The sequence below is a fragment of the Cryptomeria japonica genome, chromosome 7 (genome assembly GCF_030272615.1).
Source record: "Cryptomeria japonica chromosome 7, Sugi_1.0, whole genome shotgun sequence".
NCBI lineage: Eukaryota > Viridiplantae > Streptophyta > Pinopsida > Cupressales > Cupressaceae > Cryptomeria > Cryptomeria japonica.
This window is the reverse complement of record NC_081411.1, coordinates 717,081,376-717,103,991: the sequence shown is the minus strand read 5'-3', so window position 1 is coordinate 717,103,991 and position 22,616 is coordinate 717,081,376. Positions and strand designations below refer to the sequence as shown.

Genomic DNA, 22,616 nt, shown 5'->3' with positions numbered 1-22,616 from the left:
GATACCAGCAATCTATATTTTGGCTAAGACTTTCAATTGGGAGGTGATTATTGTTTTATGTTCCACCAAGATTACAAGCTAAATAGCGCGACTAAGAACAGCGATGTATACCCAAGCAAAGGCGAATTCATTTGACAAGTAGCTCTGATTCAAACAGCTACGGTGACCATCACGAACAGTGAATTGTTTTCATGAATCGATGAATTTGTCATAAAGAACAACGATATTCTGGTTATAGCAAATTGAAGTCCAGCGCTCTTCATTTTCAGATATTTCTTAGCAGCGACTTCATTTGTCAGCGATTTAGATAATCAATTGGTGTTTTGAGGTGATTTTAAATTGGTGCAATTTTCAGTTTGTGAAGGATGCGATCAGCTAGCACCTTCACTCAATCTGGGCTGCATTCGAATTCATGGTTATACAGCGAATCATATCTGATTGAAGAGAGCGAATTTATTCACAACTCTCGATTTGATTATCAGATTTAATTCTGTCAGGAGAATTGCTTGCTTAATGGTTCGATCTAATTTGATATCCTCAACAGTCAGCGATTTTCTGTGAACTGTCCAAGATAATGCTTTGATCTCGTTATTATACCACAGCGAGCTTATAGCGAAATTGCTTCTAGGGTTGGCGACTCTGGAAAATTCATTCCAATCAGCGATTTGTGTTTTCATCTACTCCAAGTTCGTGATCATTGCTGCAGAATACATTGTTATCTTGGCATTAGTTTCAACAGTGATTTTCATTTATAGGCGATTTTTTATCCAAACAACTTATCGAAAAGAGATTATCCAGCAACTTTGAAAGGTGGCAAACTTGTCACATCGAATTCATATAAAGGAGACGACACTATTTTGACAGCCGATTTACGTCTATTTTGATTATTTTGTTCCACTTGCAGGTTGGAGATCGGTTCACTTGATCACTTGATTAATGACAGAACTCAGATTGTACCTTATAATGATTTCGATCGCTGCATTGTATTGATTATAATGTTGAGGGCGTCACTTAGAATTGCAAGATTTTTAATAAAGTTTTCATGCCTAGATAATTGATTACATATTCGCAAGCAAATATCATTGCGTGACACTTAGCCAATTTTTGCAGGAGTGGGATGGCGGGATCGCGACAGGCACTCATCAAGGACGACTCGAAGAGCGTCATCGTCAAGTCAATGATCACATCATATTGGAGCAATGTAGGTGACACCAACCTTGGGCGTGTCGACATGAAGAAATTTCAAACCTCGCTTTACACCTCCAAGCCAACAGGACCCGTGAGAGCAAAAGAGAGAGAGTAGCGTCACCCAAGCTAGTCAATGATGCAACAGGTGAGGATAAGCAAGATGTGATATCTTCTCCTCAAGGAGAGCAATAGATGAAAGAGATACAGGTTGAAGAAGAAAGATTAGCTATACTTATTTGACTAAGAGACAGATTGTCGAAGAAAGTTATCGCCACATCAAGCGCTCCCACATGTTGAATAGCAAGAGATATGTCGCATTCAATTGCACACTTGTGATGAGTTACAAAGATCAAGCAAGCTGAGGTGGCGCCTATTCATCATTACATCCAATCACATCATTTCAAGGGAAGGCGTCCAGATTCAATGAACCTAGCTCATCCAGATAGCTACTACATGGGCACAAACATCGAAGTACCTACCCTCATCACCTATTGGTCGAATTTTCTAAGGACGTGTCCTATCAAATGTAAATATATCATTGGTCAAACATTAAATGCTAATGGGTTCAACAAACCCTATTTAGGGTTTCTATCTTGTAATCTTGGCCATTGATCTTAAATCGATCTGAGCCATCGAATGTAATGAGAGCACTATAAAAGGCCTCACTTCTTCATTTGTAAAGTTAATAGTTAGAAAATAGTGAATAGTTAGCAGTCAATAGACATTATATAGATAGCATTTTAAAGTAGAGTAGAAAGAGAAGGCAAAGATTGTTGCCAAGACATTGTTGCAAAAGACATGTAAACTTCATTGAAGATATGGTGAATTCTATGTGTTGATTCAATAATTTGCATGGTCTTTATACTTCTCAATTTAATTTCAAGTTATTTAGATGAATGGAAGAAATGTGTATGATAAATGGTGAAATTCATATATCCATACTACTAACACCTTGCCGATGGTAATGTGCCCTGCGTAGTCAACTGGAATCATTGAACAAAGCTTAACTTCAATTATCTCTTCTTCATTGATATGCATCAACTTGATGGTGTCTATGCTTGCGGTGATGATTTGAAATTCATAAAGCATTCCTTAGAAGATTGCACTAGCCTTGCAGAAATGTTCGTTGCATGTCGAGCAAGACTTAGTTAGAATTTCATCAAAGATCATTCATTGCTCCTACATTCTTAGAGTTAGGCTAGACCTCTCTCAACCCTTTTTTTCCTTTTTTCCTTTTTTCCTTTTTTAATTCAAGTGAAGTTAAACTCCTATGTTCCAGCATCATTCGAGCATTCAGGTGTTCAACGCAAGTCCCCTCGCAGGTACAACAAATCACATCAATACCATTGAAGCTATCCAACACGTTAAGACCTAACATAAAAGAACCTTGGAGTCATCTCAAGTGATCCTTCGCAAATCTTCAGCATTTAAGAGTCTTTTATCAAGAGAGGATAGAGTACCTTTGGTATTTTATTCTGTGTTCGATAGTACAAGGTCATTTAGGTGTTATATTGCAAATATTGCACAAGTTGCAAAATATTGTAAAAGTTGTCATTTATGTTGTCAAAATTGTAAAACAAGGAAGATGAAGAGTCATATTTGCTTAGGAAGTTTAAAATTTAGTTGTGGTCGGTTTGGGAAGTTGGGGAATCTTTAAATACTTGTATTTCATCGACCGATGGGGGGTTGGAAGCATGGAGAGAAGAAATTAATGAAATAACTTATTGGTTTATGTGTTTTTTACTTTTTTACTGTCTTTTTGCTGCTCCAGACTCTTGTATGATCTGGTATGAAATGATTGTACAAGTTTACAAATTGGAATTGGTCCAGGGATGTGTTAAGTTTCTTTTGGCTTTGGTTTGAGCATTTTTCATTAAGAATTGAGTAAGTTATACCCATTTTGGTGAAGGCAGCCAGTTTTGAAAATGTTTTCCAGAATTTACAGTCTGAAAATATGTTAGTGTGGCCATGTACGGACCTGAGACTTGGATGGATGGAAAGAGCTTGATGTTGTGGACAAACTTTATTTTTACCAGTAATTTTTATAATGCCTTTTAAGGGGTCAACCAAGCCCATTTCTAAAAACTGTCTTGAACATAGGGTTTTCAGGGTTTGTATGCAAAATATGTGATTTCGCCTTTTTACACCTTTGAAAACTCTTGCAAATTGGTAGTTTGAAATTTTAAAGGGTATAATTGATGATTTCAAAGGTTTTAGGCACGTTGGATGAGGTTTGGGGGCAATATGATGATGCCCTAAGTATGTTATCTTTTGTCCATTTGACAGTGCAGTCATACGAATTTGTAAGATTAAAGGTAAAATGATTGTTTCTATTGCCAAAACCTCATGAATCTATCTACTTGAGGTCTTCCTAGGAGGTGTGAGTGGGTTTTGTGAGAATTTTGGGTGATTGGAGATAGGTTCTTTTGTAAAAGAGGGCTAATTGACCTTGTGGGACAACGTCCATTTTTGGGATGTTGGTTCCAAAATGACCTAATCTGATTTTGAGATATGTTTCATAAGAGGGAAAAGGGTATTTGAAATGATGAGGAGTTTGGGGATTGAGGCCTTTATCTTAAAGATATGCCCAAGTTTCATGTTTTGGAGGGCTACAGGAATTATAGGGTGGAGTTGTGAAAATATGTTGAGTTAGGGTTATAAGGGCTTAAAAGATTGTGGGAACTTGACCAATTTGGTTTTTTTTGGAAGTTTCCCACCCCACCTCTGCATCAGTAGGTTAGAGCTAAAATCAGAACTAAAGAGGGTATGTTTGAATGCTTTGATAGTGACAATGGGGTCAAATAGGGGCGTCCTTTATCCCCCACATTGTTTGGTTTATATATTGATAAATTTGAAGACTGGTTAAATGGATAAGGTATCCGATTGTCAGGATACGTGGTGAGGTTGCTGTTATCTGCAGATGACTTTATTGTTGTTGCAAAATCTGGACAAGTTTTGAGAGAGCATTTGAAAGCTTTTCGAACTCTTTTTTCTAGAGGTTGGGATGTGTTGATGTGTATTTTGTACACAACCAAACACAGAATAAAATACCCAAAAGGTACCTTATCCTCTCTTGATTAAAGTCTCTGAATGCTGAAGATGTCGCGGAAAGGATCAATCGGGATGACTTCAAGTTCTTCGTTGTAGGATCTCTACATATGGATAAGCACCAGTGGTCGTTGTATATGCCGTTTCTTCAAGGGGCCTTACGTACTTTCAGAGAAAGCTTGTCCGTGTTACTCTCTTTTCGACTGCAGGAACAGGATTTTCCTAACACTAACAGAGTTTAAAAAAAAAAGTCAAAAGGATAAGGGTTTCAAGGAAGGAATGCTAATCTAATCCTAAGAATGACTCAATGAAGGCTAGACTTGGTAAGATTCTACCAATTTCAGTATCGCCAAGAAATTACAACTCTACTGGAATTGATGCGATCTTCTAAGGTGATTCAGTAACTTTCGAATCATCAAGGATATAGATACTATCATAGGGATACATATCAATACTTCCAAAAATGATTGAATTTTTTAAGCAATCTCAATATTTCCAGTTGACCACACAAGGCGTCCTTACAATCAGTAAGAAGCTAGTGGTTTGGAACGTGAATCTCACCAAAGATCAAGCACAACACTTAGTCCTTCAAACTTAAACTTAAATACTACTTCAACTGAGAGTGATTCAAGAAAATAAACAATCATGAAGATAGCCACAAGTATTGCAATAAAACACCATAACTTCAATATTTTATTGATCTCAAAGCCAAATAGACAACAATTGTTCAAACTTCTTTCTTCACTATTCAAGCTTGCTACACAATTACTTCTTTCTCTCTAAGCTCTCTCTCCTTTTTTCTAACTTCTAACTATAAAAATGAAAATGAGTGAGGGTGTATATAGCATCCTCAAATACAATGAATGGCCTAGATCGAAAGAAGATCAATGGCTAAGATTTTGACACCTAAACCCTAATTAGGGTTTGTTACAAAAAGGTCCCCATTTAGATAAACATCATTAAATGCATAGCCAATAATTAATTGGCACAAATATCGAGGAAACATAGACCAATAGGAATTAAGCTGCCACATCATCCTATAACAACTTTTCATCTAGAATTTTGTTCCCTTTCCTATGCTCTTTCTTAGCATATTCAATGAATTTGGACACAATTCCCTCAATCTCAGCAATGGGAATCTCGGGAAGATTCTTCATTCGTTCTTCCAAGTGAAGGACTTGATCAAAAGCAGTGAGAAGAGCTGTCTCCCATCCAGGTTCAAGTTCTTTGGTCTTCTCAATCAGGAACATAGTAGTGTACATCTGATCTCGTTGCTTATCTGTGATGATGTTCTCCTCTTTGCAAAAGATAACCTTGACTCTCTCCTCCAACTCTTGGATGTCCACATCTGTCTCAATCTCGATCCGCCTGCCAAGAATGGTACACAACACCTCAAACACCTTATCTTGAATTGGATGAATGATACCTTCAACTTGACTGCATCTGGTGTTGATGTCTTCAAAAAGGACCTCTTTCATCTGGAGCAGAGCTGACCACTGTAGGAGATTATGGGTTCCTCCATCCATTATCTTTTCTTGTGCCAGAATCCGTCTTGGTGTTTGTCTTATCACTTGTAAGACAGGAATGATAACATCTCTAGTGTGAGTGAATGCAGCTATAGTTATCATTAGATTATGGATAATCTCAAGGACCTGGATAGCTCGATGAACTGTCTTCATCATTCTTGTTGCAAATTGAACGGCTTCCGTGTGGGATTTATCAATCCAAGAGCTTATAAGTTGAACCAAGCTCTTTACTCTTTCTGCCTCACCCACTGATTCAAGAGGGAGTGCTTGTAAAGGGGATATTGCTGGATCCTGACGTCTCAAGGGCTGATTGAGATGACTAAAATAGCTTCTCCAAGCACTGACCTCCCTCTCAAGCTTCTTATTTTTTTCCATTTCTTCTTTAAGTTTGTCTTTAAGTGCTTCAAATGAATCGGTTGCTTCTTCCATTGCTTGTTCGGAGGTAAGTGGACCAAGCTCAAATGTTTCTAAGTCATACTCATCTGCAAGAATCTCACCCTCATATTTGTCCACTACTGGTGTAGCTACTTGCAATTTCCTGGATCCTGTCTCATTTCTAATTACCTTGGACATCTTTGTGGCTTTCTTCTTTTCCATTACCTCTTGAGAATTTCCTATAAGGCTTTCTAAATCAAATACATCTTCTTCCTCTTCAACCACAACTACCCTTGTCAGTCTCTCTTTTAACCAATCCGGAATGGCGGATCTTGTTTCCCTTGTATTTCTTTAAGTAGTGGTCTATCCTCTCGGAAAGGAGATGTCGCTTCATCATCATTCTTCTCTTCATGTAGCTCATTAGCATCAACTTGGGGAGATTGACTCGACGACTGCTGAGGTGTCTGTCCCTTTTCTTGCTTGTCATTTTGTACCATGGATTCCATAGATTCATCAATTTCATATACCATCTTCCCCTGATCTTCTCCTTGATTTGCCTTCTTTTCATGTCAAGAAGATGTGCTTGGTGGGTGATCAGGGTTTGTTTTCTGCTTCTTCCTGGAGGGTTCCCTTTTCTCAGGTCTTTCTTTCCTCTTTGAGCCTTTGGAATGAGAAGTATTCTCACTCACGCTTGCTTCTCCTTCTTCTGGCCTTGCCTCCAAAGTAAATGTCATTGATACATTCTGCTCCTTCAACTTTTGATGTTGTACATCCACCCATCTGCGAGTGCAGGATAAAACGGGGGCCATCAAGGCTCTCAAGTCTAAAACCTCGGGCTCATTCCAATCTATTTTCACTTCCTTGTCCTCTTTCTCATAAGATGACTGGAGGTATCTACCGTTATCTTGGGCTTGATCGGCTACTCTATAAACTTTGCATTTCCTGATGAGATCTAAGGGTAGCCTGGAATGCATCTTTCTTTTAACCTCTAAATCACTTGGGAGATTCATCCAAAAGTCCTCCACCTGAAACTCATGGTTGTACTTCCTGCCGACTGTCTCCTCCATATAACCATGAGGATCAAAATTCTCCCGCGAGGCAAAGAATGATAATGAGTATAAAGATAATTCCTTCTTTGCATCCTCCAAGGCTTGAGTGTTAGGACACACCTCAACTGAATTCCCTAGTATGATGGGCACGAGAATTCCATTTCCATGCTTGTGTCTGGATGCCTTCGCATAAGCTGCCAACTGTCTAGTCACCTCAAGTAGTACTATCCTGTCTGTTGGATATCTTGGCAACATGTAAGGCGGTGAAGGACACCCGTGAACTTTGATGTATGTGAATTTTTGAAACTGGATGAACCATGCACCATATTTCTTCACAAGCTCCTGCGCATCCAGAGATAGTCGATTGTGAATCCCACCTTGCAATATCCTGGTAATGTTCATCGTGAAGGTGTCATTGACTAACTTGTAGTCACTTCTAGGTGGATGATGCAGATGAACATAAGAATCACAAACCCTCATTTCTCCGGGTCCTCTTCCGATCACTCCTCTGTGAGGTAGCCCTACATACTCGAAACTCCTGATTAAGGCATATATAACATATGAGCTCATGTGGAATGATTTGGTGGGTCTTAGCCTTCTCAACTGCACGTCCAAACAATTGCTAATGATTCTGGCCCAATGAAGCATTCCCTTTCCTTGGACTATCATTTGAATGAAGAAGAACATCCACTTTTCGTCGAAGGAGGCTTGAGGAGCCCCTGTAACTCGATTGAGCAAAGTTATCAAATCTCTGTATTCCTCCTGGAAGTCGATTCGATGTGGTGTATTGGGAATCTTGTTCAGGAGAGGCCGACTTTTGAGCAACCAATTCTTATTGATGAGATTGAGACAAGTCTCAGGATCATCTTCATAGATCGACCTCGCTCCTTCTAAGCTTTTGTAAATCATATCTTTATGGTCTGGAAGATGAAGAGCTTCGCTTATAGCTTCCTCTAAAAGGTAAGCTAAGATGTTCCCATCTTTGGTTACAATCGTCCTTGATTGTGAGTCATAGTGGCGGGCACACTCGATCATCAACTCATGACACTTGACTGTGGGAGGGAAACCTGCTGCCTTGATGATGCCACTCTCGATTATCTTCCTTGCAATAGGTGATGGCTTGCCAATGTAGGGGGCCTCTCGAAACTTCTTCACATTGAAGTTTCCTAAGTTGGTGTCTCCAATATTACTCCACTTGGACACGATCTTGGTCTCCAATTCGTCGCTCCTCTAATCTTCTTTGATGAGAGCCTGCCGACTAGTAGATCCTTTGGCTTTGGGGGTCGCCATTTGATGCCTACACAAGAATTTCAAAATTAGTCTTTAAGCATCATACCTTAAAGTGTAGAAATTAAGACTCTTCAAAGGGAAGATTCAAGATATTAATAAATCTAGAATTCCTCATTTCTCAATTAATTATGAATGAAATCAAACTTTCAAGACTTAGACCTTTTTCCAAAAAATTGCTATGAAATTAAAACAAGCCTCGAAAAATGATTCCCCAGACCTTCCCTTGAGTGCTTAACTATAAAACCTTGGAAAGTGATGAAAGAAGACCGGATTTTGCTGGACAAGGGTTAAATTATAGTCTTCCTTTGAATGAATTACGCCTCCATTAGCCTTCAAAAGAGCTTCACCCTCCACTAGCTTTTCAAAATCTGGAAATTATCCTTCAACACTTAGCAAATTCTGGAAATTTAGCCTCCAATCTGCTGGATTTCGCTCCTCAATCTGCTCCTCAAAATCGCACCTAGAAGGAATGAATGAATGATTTGAAATTTGAAGCAACACTCCCCCTTTATATAGGGCGCTCACCCTAATCCCTTCAAGGCTGACTTGGCAAATAAGGGGTAAAAATAAATAAAAATTCCTTGAAAAGGTGGCCGACTTGCCTATAAAGGCATAATAATGATTTTTGAGCGCTCCCTTTGCATTTTTTAATTTAAAAAATTAATTTTAATGCCTCCAAGTGAATTTTTTAATTATTTCAAGGCCTAAAAATTAATTTATTAAATTGCCAATGCCTTAATTAATGCGAATTTAATTCAACCTCCCAAATGTCTTGAATTTGGGTAATTTAGTGCAAATTAGGGGATATCAAGGTTTGATCAATGCTTAATGAAGCTTCCTAATGATTTCACCCTGGACCCTCTGGAGGGGTCAGGAGCGATTTTTTCAATTTAGGCCAAAATTCACCATAGCTTGATCATTGAACTCCTCCAAGGCAATCTCCAGGGTCCATTTCCTTGTATCACTGAGTTGGCTCATCAAAATTTTGAAGGAAATAGTGCATTTAGGGGAATTTCGCTCTGGACCCTCTGGAAGGGTCAGGAGCGAAATTCATAATTGGGCTCAAAATTTTCATTTTCTAAAGTTCAAAACCTCTTCAAGGCATTTCAAATAGGCTTTTTCACTGAATTCTGGGCTTTGTTTCATTCAAATTAGGAGGAAAAAGGTGATTTTAGGGTTTTTCGCCCTGGACCCTTTGGAAGGGTCAGGAGCGATTTTCCCTCCTTAGGCTTACTCCATCAACTTTTGTCGAATCTTTCACTCATAGCCACGCAATGCTCTTCCTCATTCAATCCACCCAAGTTTGACTTGATCTTGCAAGGTAAAATAGGGGTTTTTCAAATTTTTGCCCTGGATCCTTTGGAAGGGTCAGGAGCGATTTTCCCTCCTTAGGCTTACTCCTTCATCAACTTTTGTCGAATCTTTCACTCATAGCCATGCAATGCTCTTCCTCATTCAATCCACCCAAGTTTGACTTGATCTTGCAAGGTAAAATAGGGGTTTTTCAAATTTTCGCCCTGGACCCTCTGGAAGGGTCAGGAGCGATTTTCCCTCTCTGACCTATAGAATCATCAAGTTTTGAAGCAAACAATTACTCATTAATGGTCTTAAAGGTCATTTCTACCTTAGTGCATCCTTGCCTTAGCAAAAACTTAGAAGGAATATGCTGATTTTATGATTTTCGCCCTGGGCCCTCTGGAAGGGTCAGGAGCGAATTTTGAGTTTTAGGCATATTCCTTCATGCTTTTAACTTCAAATCACTTCTAAGGCAAAGAACATCATGCCTCTCTCCCATCCAAATCATGAATAGCAAGATCTTGTCTTAATTTTGCAAGAAAAAGGGAGAATTTAGAAATTTCGCCTTGGACCCTCTGGAAGGGTCAGGAGCGATTTCTTCCTTGGCTTCAAAACTTGCACTCATGGCCATCCATTTCCACTCTAGGGCAATCCAAATGTCGTTTTAAACCCATGCCTAGGCTTGGCTTTGCTCAAACTTTGGAGGAAAAGATAGGTTTTAGGATTTTCGCCCTGGACCCTCTGGAAGGGTCAGGAGCGAATTTCCTTTTCTAGGCTTGGTTGCTTCTTCTTGACTATCCCAATTATCTTCAAAGGACAAAGGATACTTCCTCACATTCATTCAAACCATAAAAAACCAAAAATTGTTTTGACCTTGCAAGAAAAAGGTGATTTTTAGGAATTTCGCTCTGGACCCTCTGGAAGGGTCAGGAGCGAAATTCACAGTTGGGCTCAATTCTTCCACCTTTTGATAATTTCTTCCAACATTAACATATTCTTAGGGGCAATTCCTTCCGAGTTTCATCTTATCCCCCACTTGGTTTAGCAAAAGTTGATAGCAAAAAGGTGTTTTTGAGAAAATTTGCTCTGGGCCCTCTAGAAGGGTCAGGTACGATTTTCACTATTTTGACCAAAAATCCTTCATTTTTCACCTTGAAGCTTCTTTGCTAAGCAGGATCTCACCTTTCACTGTACCAGGAATAGGATTTCATGTCCAAGAAAGGCAAAAAAAATGTGATTATAAGGAATTTCGCTCTGGACCCTCTGGAAGGGTCAGGAGCAAAATTGCCTTCCTAGGCAGAATCTTTCATTTTCTTCATCTCCAAACATACCTAAAGGTTTCAACATGCTCTTTCCACCTTTCATCATGCCTTTGATATCTCAATTCGGCCAAACTGAGCAAGTAATGCCTCCCATAAAGATTTTCGCCCTGGACCCTCTGGAAGGGTCATGAGCGAAAATTAGGTTTTAGGCAAAATCCTCATTCTTTTAAGTTGAAACTTTCTCAAGAGGCAAAAGGGAGTTGTCCTTGTTTCATTCATGCCCAAAACTTGACCTTTTTCATTGCAAGATGAGAGTTATTCAAAATTTCGCTCAGGATCCTTTGGAAGGGTTAGGAGCGAATTTGCCTTCCTTGTCCAAAACTCATCATTTTGCATGCTTCCAAATCTTCAAATGTATCAAATGACCTCCAATCTTTCCTCCAAGATGCCTTGCACATCACAATTTAGCCAAAGTCAGTGAAAAATAAGCTTAAATAAAATTTTCGCCCTGGACCCTCTGGAAGGGTTAGGAGCGAATTCCCTTTTCTAAGACAAATTGCTCAATCTTTAAGTTTCAAACCATTTCACAAGGCAAGGTTAGATCATTTTCAAGGCTAGGAACAGGATTATAAGTCGACTCAAAGCAAGACACTATGTTTAGAATGAACTTCGCTCTGGACCCTCTGGAGAGGTCAGGAGCGAAAATCCTCTTTCAGGCATCATCTTGCTCTCCAAAATCGATCAAATCCCTCTCTAGGCAAGAACACATAAATTCATCTTCAAACATGTCAAACTTAGCCAAAATTGTGAAGGAAATCCAGTCTACAAAGAATTTCGCTCTGGACCCTCTGGAAGGGTCAGGGCGAAATTGACATTTTTAGGCCCTTGATTCATTTCATTCTCCATTTAACTTAACCAAATCAACTCCCTTTCTTCACTGACTATGCTTAGCTGACTCAGACTCAGAAACAAATAGGACCTTACCAAAAAAAACTTCCTTCAATCTAGACCTGACCTAAGACCTATTCATCCTGTCCCTGACCTAACCAATTTGACTCTCCTGAAAGGCATGTTTCATTCTGGCAATCTTGAACCTTTAGGCAGACGATTAACAATCTTCCAAAATTTGACTAGACTTAGCTTGAAAGAAACCCAAAACGAGCTTCCAAGGTTTAGCCCTAATCCAGGCAGCCCATATAGACCACTTACTCACTCAAAAAACCTAAAAGCAGAGAGAAAAACAAGCAGAGAGAAAGCAAAAACAAAAAGCAAAAGAGGGGGTCCCCATTCTAATGGGGCGATGTGTGAAATGGTCACAACAGGATGTAAGTCAATACTAGCAAGACCAAAGTCATGATCTTTTATTTGAAAAAAAAGAAGCAATAGGTTAATTTTATCTTCGAGGGCAGCCCCTTGGAGGTAGTGGTGGAATGCAAGTACTTAGGAATTGATTCTCACAATAGGATTAGTTGGGAATCATGTAGATCAAAGAGGATCCAAGGAGGGTGGAGAGCTTTATGCCTTCTTTAGAACAGGTGTAGGAAAGCAAAGTTGTGGGATTGGAAGACTAAGATAACCCTTTTTGGTTTGTTAGTGGTTTCAGTTGTCCTTTATAGGTGTGAGGTTTGGGGCAATAGCATGTCAAACCACAAATAGCAACAAATAGAAAGAATTCAAAAACATCTAATTTTTAGCAGCCTTAGAGTCAAATCAACGATTCCATATGAGATTCTTTTAGCGGAGGCTGGTATGTTCTTAATTGAGTTTTCAACGATTATTCAGTTGTTATGCTACTTATAAAAGGTTGAAAATATGGACAAGTGGGAAATGAATCTGTATGACTGTCCTAACATTAATGAGGAGATAAAAAAGTGGGTGTTAGAAAAATTCAGGAATGCCATGTGGACAAAATAGTTAGGCAGAAAAAAAAGCATATTATATCAAAGAATTTAACCCCACATGGAAGCATGATGAGAAAATTTATTTGAGATCTACGATTAAGGGAAAAGCCAAAATTATAATTGCATAGATGAGGACTAGTTCTCATCATCTGAGATGTGAAACTAGTAGATGGAAGGTGTCCAAAGAAGGCTGGGAAGAAAGGATTTGCATTTTTTGCGGCAAGGGGGTGGTGAAAATGGAATGGCATTTCATCAAGTAGTGTGCAATATATGAAGATATTCATAGCCAGTTTGATAATGACTTAAAGATAGACAGTTTGAATGAGCTTTTTGAAGAGGCAAGGCCTCACAAAACATTGAGTTTCTTAATATATATATATATATATATATAATATTTATCAATATTTATCATAATATATATTTTTTTAAGGGGTAAACGCTTTTAACCTGGAGCTATGGACTGGTGGGGCTTGAACCTTGATGGCAAGAACAACAACACAACAACTTAACCATCACAACATGCCACTATTGGCAAAATTATTCATAATATAATAATAATAGTTTTTTGTTAAATTTTTTTATCATTAATATAACAAAGTTACCCTGAGTTTCCGGGACGGGGACGACAGGGGACGGCGGGATGCGTTTTCGGGACGACAATTTTTTTTGCCAAATTTGGGGACAGCGGGGGACGGCAAAGGGGACAGGTATATAAAATATAGGAAAAATTTAAAATATATAGGGAAATTTCAAAATTCTAAATGTTCATATGAAAATGTGGATAAAGCATGCATACATACATTATATTCATATGAAAACAATAAAACATGGAAATAGCATGTGTATGATACTATGAAAAGTTGAAAACATTTTAGAATGTAAATTCTGAACATACAACATTGTTAATGCTCAATAGACAATATGCAATTATGCATTCATAAATCAGAATTTCAATTCGTTCACATTGTCAATATGCATATCAATAGATTCGGAGGTTAAATTTTCCCTACTTCTATCGACGCAGTTTCCCCCCATATTTTTCAACGGGGGTTTGGGGGCAGCGCCCCCAAGGTGGGGTCAAGGGGCATCGCCCCTTGCGGGGTCAAGGGGCAGCGCCCCGCGAGGCCAAAAAAACTTATTCTTTAATAAAGGCGTTGGGTGTTATTTTTCTATTAACTCGCCGAGTTTGGCAATTTTCTAATCTGTGTCAAAATGCCCAAAGGCTACACTGCTGCCATATGGTTTCATTGTCAAAATTATGAATTAAATTAATAAATTTAAAATTTAATAAATGTTATCTTTTATTTTTTTTTATTTTTAATAACAATTTGAATTAATAAGGGGCCTATATTAGAAAATTTAAATAAAAAATTGAAAATACAACTTTTTAAATTTTTTTAATATTTTTTAAGGGCCTTAGAATGGGGGACGTCTGGCCGTCCCCGGTACGGATTGGGGACATCCCAGCCGTCCCCAGCAGTCCCTGGGACGTACGGACATCCCCCAGAGCTAGGGCAGGCGTCCCCCCGTTTCGGGGACATCCCCCAAAAAATAGGGCAATTTGGGGACGGGGGGAAATGTCCCCTGGCTGTCCCCAAGTCCCTGAAACGTCCCCGGGATGGGGACGGGGGTTTTCAGGTCGGGGACGCGTCCCTGGGTAACACTGTAATATAATACAAATAAATTACATACAAGAAGAAAACCAACAGGTTGTTTATAAAAGAAATGAAACTGGAACATTATAAACAGGCCTATACTAGCAACAAAAACTGTGGGACACCGGACAACCACATAACTTCCAGAAAAGTCATACAAATCAGAACAAGATTACAATTTAAACTTTAGCATGTATTGCAGCTGTTTAGAATACACTGTATCTTCAAAATGGAGTTGAAGCATTTGGAATTTAATCTTGTCCAAATGATAATTAATCTTCATATGTTCTTTGGGCACTTCTTTCAGTTGAGAGCACAATGAAATAATTTGGAAAACGATATCAAAATAAAATTTTAAAATTTCTGCTTTGTGATGAATATTATAGTTTGAAAGAACAGTTAAGCATATACTTTTCCTTATATTAAACAAAATAGAATGTCTCATAGAATCTGCAACCATATTATTATGCAAACCAAAATTAAAAATAATTTATTTCCAACATAAAACATGATAAAAATAACAGACAGATAATTTAACAGAACATTCCATCATTCCATTTTTTTTTGGGGGGGTCCAAAAGTAGTCCAAGAAAAGATTTTACAAGCTTTCGTTGTGCTGACAAAAGAGACATTTAACCTGCTATATTATGAGACATCTCAACCTATAAGCTGCATGCAGTTGAAGTGTAAAACTTTACAGACCAAAATTTGAATATATGGTCACATATTAATAAGCATACCATAAATTTTTTTACAATTTACGTAAATCTTTTTTTAGATCTACTTAAAAATCACGTAAAAAAAAAAAATCTAATTAAACACTTTAAAGACTTTCCCTCCAAAACTTCCAGGATTCCCAATTCATATACAAAACATGAAAAAGATACATCACAATTCCAATAATTTAAACATGAATTAATAAATCTCTTTAATGGCAACGCTCAACATTTCTTAGAATAAACTCCAAAGTTAAGTGTCCTGTTAGGTTGAAAGCTTGAAGCTAAAATCATATTCTATGAGGTTCATATAGTTGTGTTTGCATTTCATGATGTGCATATTTCCACTGGTAAATTTCCCTTTCGGGGTAACCCTTTGGCTTTGCTACCAGTACCTCGGTAATCTCTTTCAAGACTTGCTCCAAGCCTCGTCTTTTTGGAGTACCCTGCACCCAGATCTGAATTGTCTCTTTTAACCAATGTCAACACTTGACATGGCTCCCAGGAATTAAAATTTAAAACCTATGTTTTTTTTGGTGTTCATTAATCAGGTTGTATCAGGTATTTTGGCACAACTTGTACTTTTTGGCCGAGTGTTTGGTTTCCATATTGATAACAGCTTGTACTGCTTTTTGATGTTTCGAAATTTTTTGGCCGCAAATGTTTAAGCACACTGTAATTTCTTGGATTTATAACCTGTGCCTCTGCTGGAATAATATTGATCGATTAGAAGCACAGCATTCAGAACTCGTCGAGTATAAAAACTTTTTGGTGATATAAAGGATACAACTATTATTATATCTTCTTTTAATCAATGTAAACATTGAAAGCAAAGTTGGGGAGATTCATTTTCCTTACTTGTGTTGTGTACAGAATTTTCTCAGAGACAGGTGTTTTTGCATGCATAATTTACAATGATATGTGCAAATTTAGATAGAGGCATCAATATGCTCGTGATAAGAGAGAAATCCCAAGTGAAATAATCCGCAAATGAACAAAAGAAGATAGATTGTTGCAGCTATAATTATGCTTTCAAGTTCAACTATTCACTAGATTTCGATAAAGAGAAAATAATTTTGTTTTGAAATATGCCCCAATGTAATGCCAAGTTGTACTTGATTAAAATGTAGCAGACTCTCATTTTCAGAGGTGAACGAGAAACTTCAGAACATTATGTGAGAGATATCAGCCATCTTATTTTTCTCTCTTGGAGAACTGACCCTTTCTATACCATTTGCACATTATATAAAATGAAAATGGTTAATTAACTAAATAACTATTTGAATTAGAAAGTCTAATATCAAGTTAAAGAAAGCACATTTATTTTAATTTTGTGCAGTATGATGAAAACCAAACCTAGCATGTCATGGAACTTGTGGAACATTGATGAAGTTAGATTTTTTGATATTGTCACAGATTTAAAAATGCACATGTTGCTGATTGAGCTTATAATTTCTGAAAATTTGATGCAACTCAATAGAAATTAAGTGGACTTATTGCAATGGTCGACTATCTTGGTGAGCTGACTGCGTTGATGGATAATGTAGGTTCACCATGATATGACAGCACCATTGTCTCATTACTTCATATACACGGGACATAATTCATATCTAACAGGTAATCAACTGAGCAGCGACTGTAGTGATGCTCCTATTATCAAAGCTCTTAAAAAAGGTGTACGGGTCATCGAGCTGGATATTTGGCCAAATTCATCAAAAGATAACATACTTGTTCTCCATGGAAGGTATAAATTTCCAGCTGGTTAAGAAAATTTCTAAACTCTACAGGGTATAGGTGATGGGGATGATATTTATTGTTATAATAATTGCTTTCTATAGAATAATTTTTGTATGTTATAAATTTATGTATTTTGACTAATAATGTTGAAAACATCATGGTTAACTTAGATGAGTATCATAAACGAAAACATGGAAGATTCCGAAACATCCACAGACATTGAGCATTATTGATATAGATATCTGATTTTTTTGTGATCCAAGTCCAACTGGCCCTCAAATATAATCAATCACCATATCACGTGTTCTTGAACAACAGACTGCATCATTTGCCACATTTATACCATTAAAAGTTCTCATATGTTGGTAATTTTTAATGACTGCATCTTTTATGACAAGCACTTTCTGTGTTTGCTAGCTGAAAATAACCATTCCAATTCACTGATGAAACAAAATGTTTGCTAACTCAGGACTTTGACTACTCCTGTAGACTTTAAGAAATGTCTCGATTCAATAAAAATGCACGCCTTTGATGCATCCCCATATCCAGTCATAATTACTTTGGAGGATCACCTAACCAAAGATCTTCAAGCCAAAGCAGCAGAGGTAAATCACTAGTCCTGCAGTTAGGAGATTCCTTATTTTGCCTACTTTTTGAAATCAACTGTAGAGGAGGCAGCTTTGACTTCATTTAACTTGTTCAGCAATTTTATGACAGTTGATCATTGAAACCTTTGGGGAATTGCTCTATTATCCAAAAGATTCAGAAGACTTGGAAGAATTCCCAACACCAGAATCCTTGAAAAGACGCATCATCATCTCAACCAAACCTCCAAAAGAATATTCAGATTCTAAGACTGCTGAAATTAAGGCAAATGGGGACAAGTTGAAACAAAAAACACCTGATGAAGAACCTTGGGGTGATGAAATCCCAGATTATCGTGGGAATGTGCCAAGTGAAGGAAAGGTAATAGTAGTTATATAAGTATATTCAATTCAAATATTTATGTGCCTGCTACTCCTTTTTTGCCCATATTATCCCCGTTTTCTGATACACTTATCTTTCTTTTGCAAAATCAACACATTTTCTCTCATTTGTCACTCATTACCAATTTATAAAATCTTAAAGCTGTATAATTGCAGGGTCCAAATGGCCTCGAGCCAGTTGCAGAAGATTCTGATGACGACGAAGAGACTTTGCAAAGAAACCCAGATAAAGATGCAGCACCCGAGTACAAGCGCCTTATAACAATTAGAGCAGGCAAGCCAAAAGGGGGAAGTTTGAAGGATGCCATCAAAGTGGACGAGAAGCAAGTCAGACGTGTTAGTTTAAGTGAACCACAGCTTGAAAAGGCTGCCAGTTCTCATTCAAGTCATCTGGTTAGGTAATTCATGAGGACTTAAATCGTTTTCTAGATTTAAAATCCTCTACAATTTTGCCTTGGTAGTATGTACATCCTTGGCATTTGGTATTAACTGTTTAGTTTACTGCAGATTCACTCAGAAGAACATCTTGAGAGTATATCCAAAGGGTACTCGGGTTGATTCCTCAAATTATAACCCTTTGATTGCTTGGTTTCATGGGGCTCAGATGGTAGCCTTAAATATGCAGGTAAATCTGCCTTTGATGTCCATATTTTTCTCGTTAGCAGTTTTGTTAATATCAATAATCAAATAGATATTTTCTGCTGACCATACCTATAATCAAGATGATATAGATATTATATGTTGATTTTGTAAATTTTCGATTTTTCGAGATGCATGTTGTTGAGTTGGACATGGTTTGCTACTTGAGTTATTTCATTTCGTGATCAACATGGTTATTATTTATTATTAATATTCTACATGCATATACAAGGGACCGCTAGAGGTGATGGTTTGCTAAAATTAGTAGGTGCTGCATAGACATTTTGCAAATTAGTTGACCATTATTAGATTATGGCTTTCCTGCTCTAACTTAAAACATCTGAAGTAAAACTTTCCTCTTTATGGGCAGAGCTACCTCTAACTGGCAGACTTCTTTTGTGGAAAATGTCCTTCAAATTTTAGTTTGATCCTATCCTTTGTTATTTCTCAATTTCAATAAAATTCTCAACCAAAAGATACCTACAAGTGGGGAAGATGTATTGCTTCTTTTCCATAATTAGTAAGGTCTTCAAAACATATCTTTGTCTTTTTCAATTTATTAGTTTTCTTTAAAATGTTCATTGTCATTTCTTTTAGCTCGTGATCCCATTTTTCTATTCCTCTCACCTCTTTGTTGGCCTACAACAGGAATATTGTACTTTCCATTTTGATAGATAAGAAATTTAAAGTAGGAATATGTTCGAGATGACAAAGATTATATGCTAATATATATTAAATTTAGATAAGACTTTGTTTAGAAGGGGCCCACATTCTATATAGTAAGGAGGGTATTTATCAATGTTTTGCGATAAAAGGTTCATCCAAAGCAATAGGACAGTCTTCTATGGTCTCCAGAGGCTAAACTTGTACAATGGGTAAATTATCTTGTGTATTGTTGAATAAGATTGTGCACTCACACGAAACGCAGGGACATGACACGGTGAAAAATCACTTGGAGCTTAGGTCTGATCATAGAAGTGTACCGTTTGTTAGAACTCAGCATATTAATTGCTAAGGCTTGATCTAACGATGGTGGTTGTGTTGCTTATGGTTTGTATTCTGGCATGCGATTTATGTTAAATTAGTGTTCCATGGGGATGCATCCCCCCCCCTTTTTGGCCGCGTCTCGGAGATGGGGACGTCTCCGGGACAACGGGACGGGGATGCGACGTCCTCCGCCACCACCACCCAAGCGCCGTCGGAGACGTCTTCGCGTCTTCCAAGGAGACGTGGAGATGTCTCCTCGTCTCCTTGGGAGACGTCTGGGCATCTCCCCATCCCTCAACAGACGTCTCTCGAGGGACGAGGAGATGCCCAAATGTCTCCCGTCGCCCCCATGTATATGCAATGTTTAAAATTAAATTTTTTTTAAAAAGTGACTTTTTTGGGGGTATTTCAAATTTCCTTTAGTTTCATTTGAAATGTAATTCTTGTACTGTTATACTGTCATACATCTTTTCAAAAATAGTTTTTCAAGTACTATATGTATATGTATAACTATATCAGCACCACCACCCCGCCACCCCCTTGCCGCCGTCCCCCTGCTGTCCCCAAACTTAGGCCCTTGGTCCCCCCGTCTTGGAAACCCGTCCCCACATCCCCCTGTCCCCCCGTCCCCAACGCCGGTGGAACACTATGTTAAATAGATGTTGTTTATGTATTTTCTGTATTCGTGCTAGTTATCAAGCTTGCAGAATCTAATGTAAATCTTAAATCAATAGAGGGTGAAACCGCATGAAGCAACTCCTGCCTGGCATCATCCTAAGTAGGTTAGTATATCTGAAAAGTAAGAATTGCTTAATTGTAAGGTAAGGTCTAGGTTTTCTGAATTTTGGCATTTCTTAGAGTTAACAGAACCGATTCTCTCTTCCTTAATCTTTTATCATTTAATTCTAAATGCAAAGATTTTGTTGTTACTTCATCATTAATTTTGTTTTCTTGTCTTCCAAATAATGTTATTTCTTTATACTCTTCACTATGTTGTACCTCCCAAATTCTTGTCCAGTGTAATTTCATTTTATATGCTACTAAAATTGATGAGATATGTACTCCCTGTAAGAATGTTTTAAATATGATGATGGAGTTTATATTAGCATATGTGAAATTTAGATAATCTGTTTCTTTAGAAGGAATTTTACATCCTATATAAGATTGAGGACATATATTCCTGCTTTGCATGGACCAAAAGTTGAAGGAAAACCCATGAATGACAATCTGTATTGAAAACTAGTTCGAAGTTTACTTTATCTGACCGTAGATAGACCGGATATCTTGTACTAAGTTGGCAATCTATTAGATCATGAATAATCCCAGACAGAACCATTGGTTTGATGTATATAAAATGTTGAAATATTTGCATGGTACATTAGAGTATGGCTTTGATATTTGTCCACAATATGTAACGGTTTTCATACTGTTTTGGCAAGTATGCAGTGATGGAAGAATATCCAATTTATCCACAATAAGTAAAGGTTTTCACATTGGATTGGGAAAGATGCAGTGATAGCAGATTCACAACTTTTAATATTGCTTCTGTCTTGGTTCAGCAATTAAATCATGGAGCCGAGAGAAGCAATTCAATATTGCATTTACATCAACTGAGGTAGAGGACAACGTCATTGTTGGACTGCTTCACTCAAAATCGACAAATGTTTATGGTGACAGTGATAATTATAATGTTTTGGAGATTTCCAATAATCTCGTTTCATGCTTGTACCAAGCATATTAAGTTGTATCACCAGTTTAATAGAGAACAGGTTCAGAATGCACACATCAGATTGCCCTTTAAGTCAACAAATGAGTAACACCTTTGACAAATTGCTTGGGTTAAAAATCGTAGAGCTTTTTTTAGAGGGTCTTGGAGTAAATATCAACAAACCACAAAGTCAACATTAAGGGAGAGTGGCAGGGTTAATGATGTAGACTTGTAGTTGTAATTAATGATGTCACCACTTGATGTTGTGAACATATTGATGACTTTAAGTGTTGAAACTCCTTGTATGCATATGACAAGTGTTTAGCATATGGGAATCTGGGCTCTTGCAGATATGCTTGTAGTGAGTTATTTAACAAACACATTGATTGAGAGAAATTAATTCAAGGTTCTGTAATCTCACTTGGCACCAACGCAATTATAGTAACTACAATCAAATTCCCATTTGACCTTGGAACCCTTATCTCATATGCTCACCTCCACAAATTTGGTCACTCCAAAGTCAAACCACCCAACCATCTGCATTCATTTCTGCATTAGCCAGTGCATTGTTAGAATTGGAATTGAATAGTTAAGAAAGGTATCAATTTGGTCTTGGTCTGAAGAGTAGATTACGTGTTAGTTTTTTGTTGTAGTTAAGCCTTCATTACAAAACACATCTATGCAAATTTTGTGAACAGCAAAATCCAAGACTTGCTCATTATTGTCTTGAATGTCATTGCACTAGAATATCCTATGCAATCGTCACACTTGAGCTTGCTTACTGCTTCGTATTGGATGCATCTTTTAATATATTTTCCATATCAGCACGAGTTGTTGAGTCCTTAAAAAATAACGAGTATAACCTTAATATATTTATTTGCAGCATTTTTAAATTTGCCTCCTTAAAAGGGGCAACTCTATCCATAGGATATCTAATCTTAAAACGTTTTAGTACTTGATTATACACAAGAAAATTTGATCATATTTGTCAATTGCATGTGTTTTATGCTTTAGACATATATTCTAAGCATGTGAGGGTGCTTGCTATTAATGGTATGCACGAATGCCTCAAAAAAGAAATTTTGTTAGGATCAGGTTGATATTTTAAAAGCCAAGCTGCTGAATCGTGGGATTTTTAGGGCGATTTTGGATATGAAACGTACTGGAATTGGATTCTGAAACGAATCTCGTGGGTGCATCCAGGGTTCGTGGTTTTAGATGCCAAAATGTTTCCGAAATGTTTAGTGATTCTA

The 22,616-nt window shown here is 37.6% G+C and overlaps 1 protein-coding gene across 4 annotated transcripts in view; it reads left to right on the top strand.

Moving 5' to 3' along the window:
• The window catches only part of LOC131040255 (phosphoinositide phospholipase C 2), a 115,305-nt gene that overhangs the window by 13,976 nt on the left and 78,713 nt on the right, over positions 1 to 22,616 (top strand). For all 4 annotated transcript variants that reach the window (XM_059207741.1, XM_057973151.2, XM_059207740.1 and 1 more), the window contains exons 2-6: positions 16,854 to 17,050; positions 17,513 to 17,648; positions 17,761 to 18,009; positions 18,186 to 18,427; positions 18,537 to 18,654. In XM_059207741.1, coding sequence (XP_059063724.1) covers positions 16,854 to 17,050; positions 17,513 to 17,648; positions 17,761 to 18,009; positions 18,186 to 18,427; positions 18,537 to 18,654 — 942 coding nt within the window. The remainder of the gene's footprint in view (positions 1 to 16,853; positions 17,051 to 17,512; positions 17,649 to 17,760; positions 18,010 to 18,185; positions 18,428 to 18,536; positions 18,655 to 22,616) is intronic.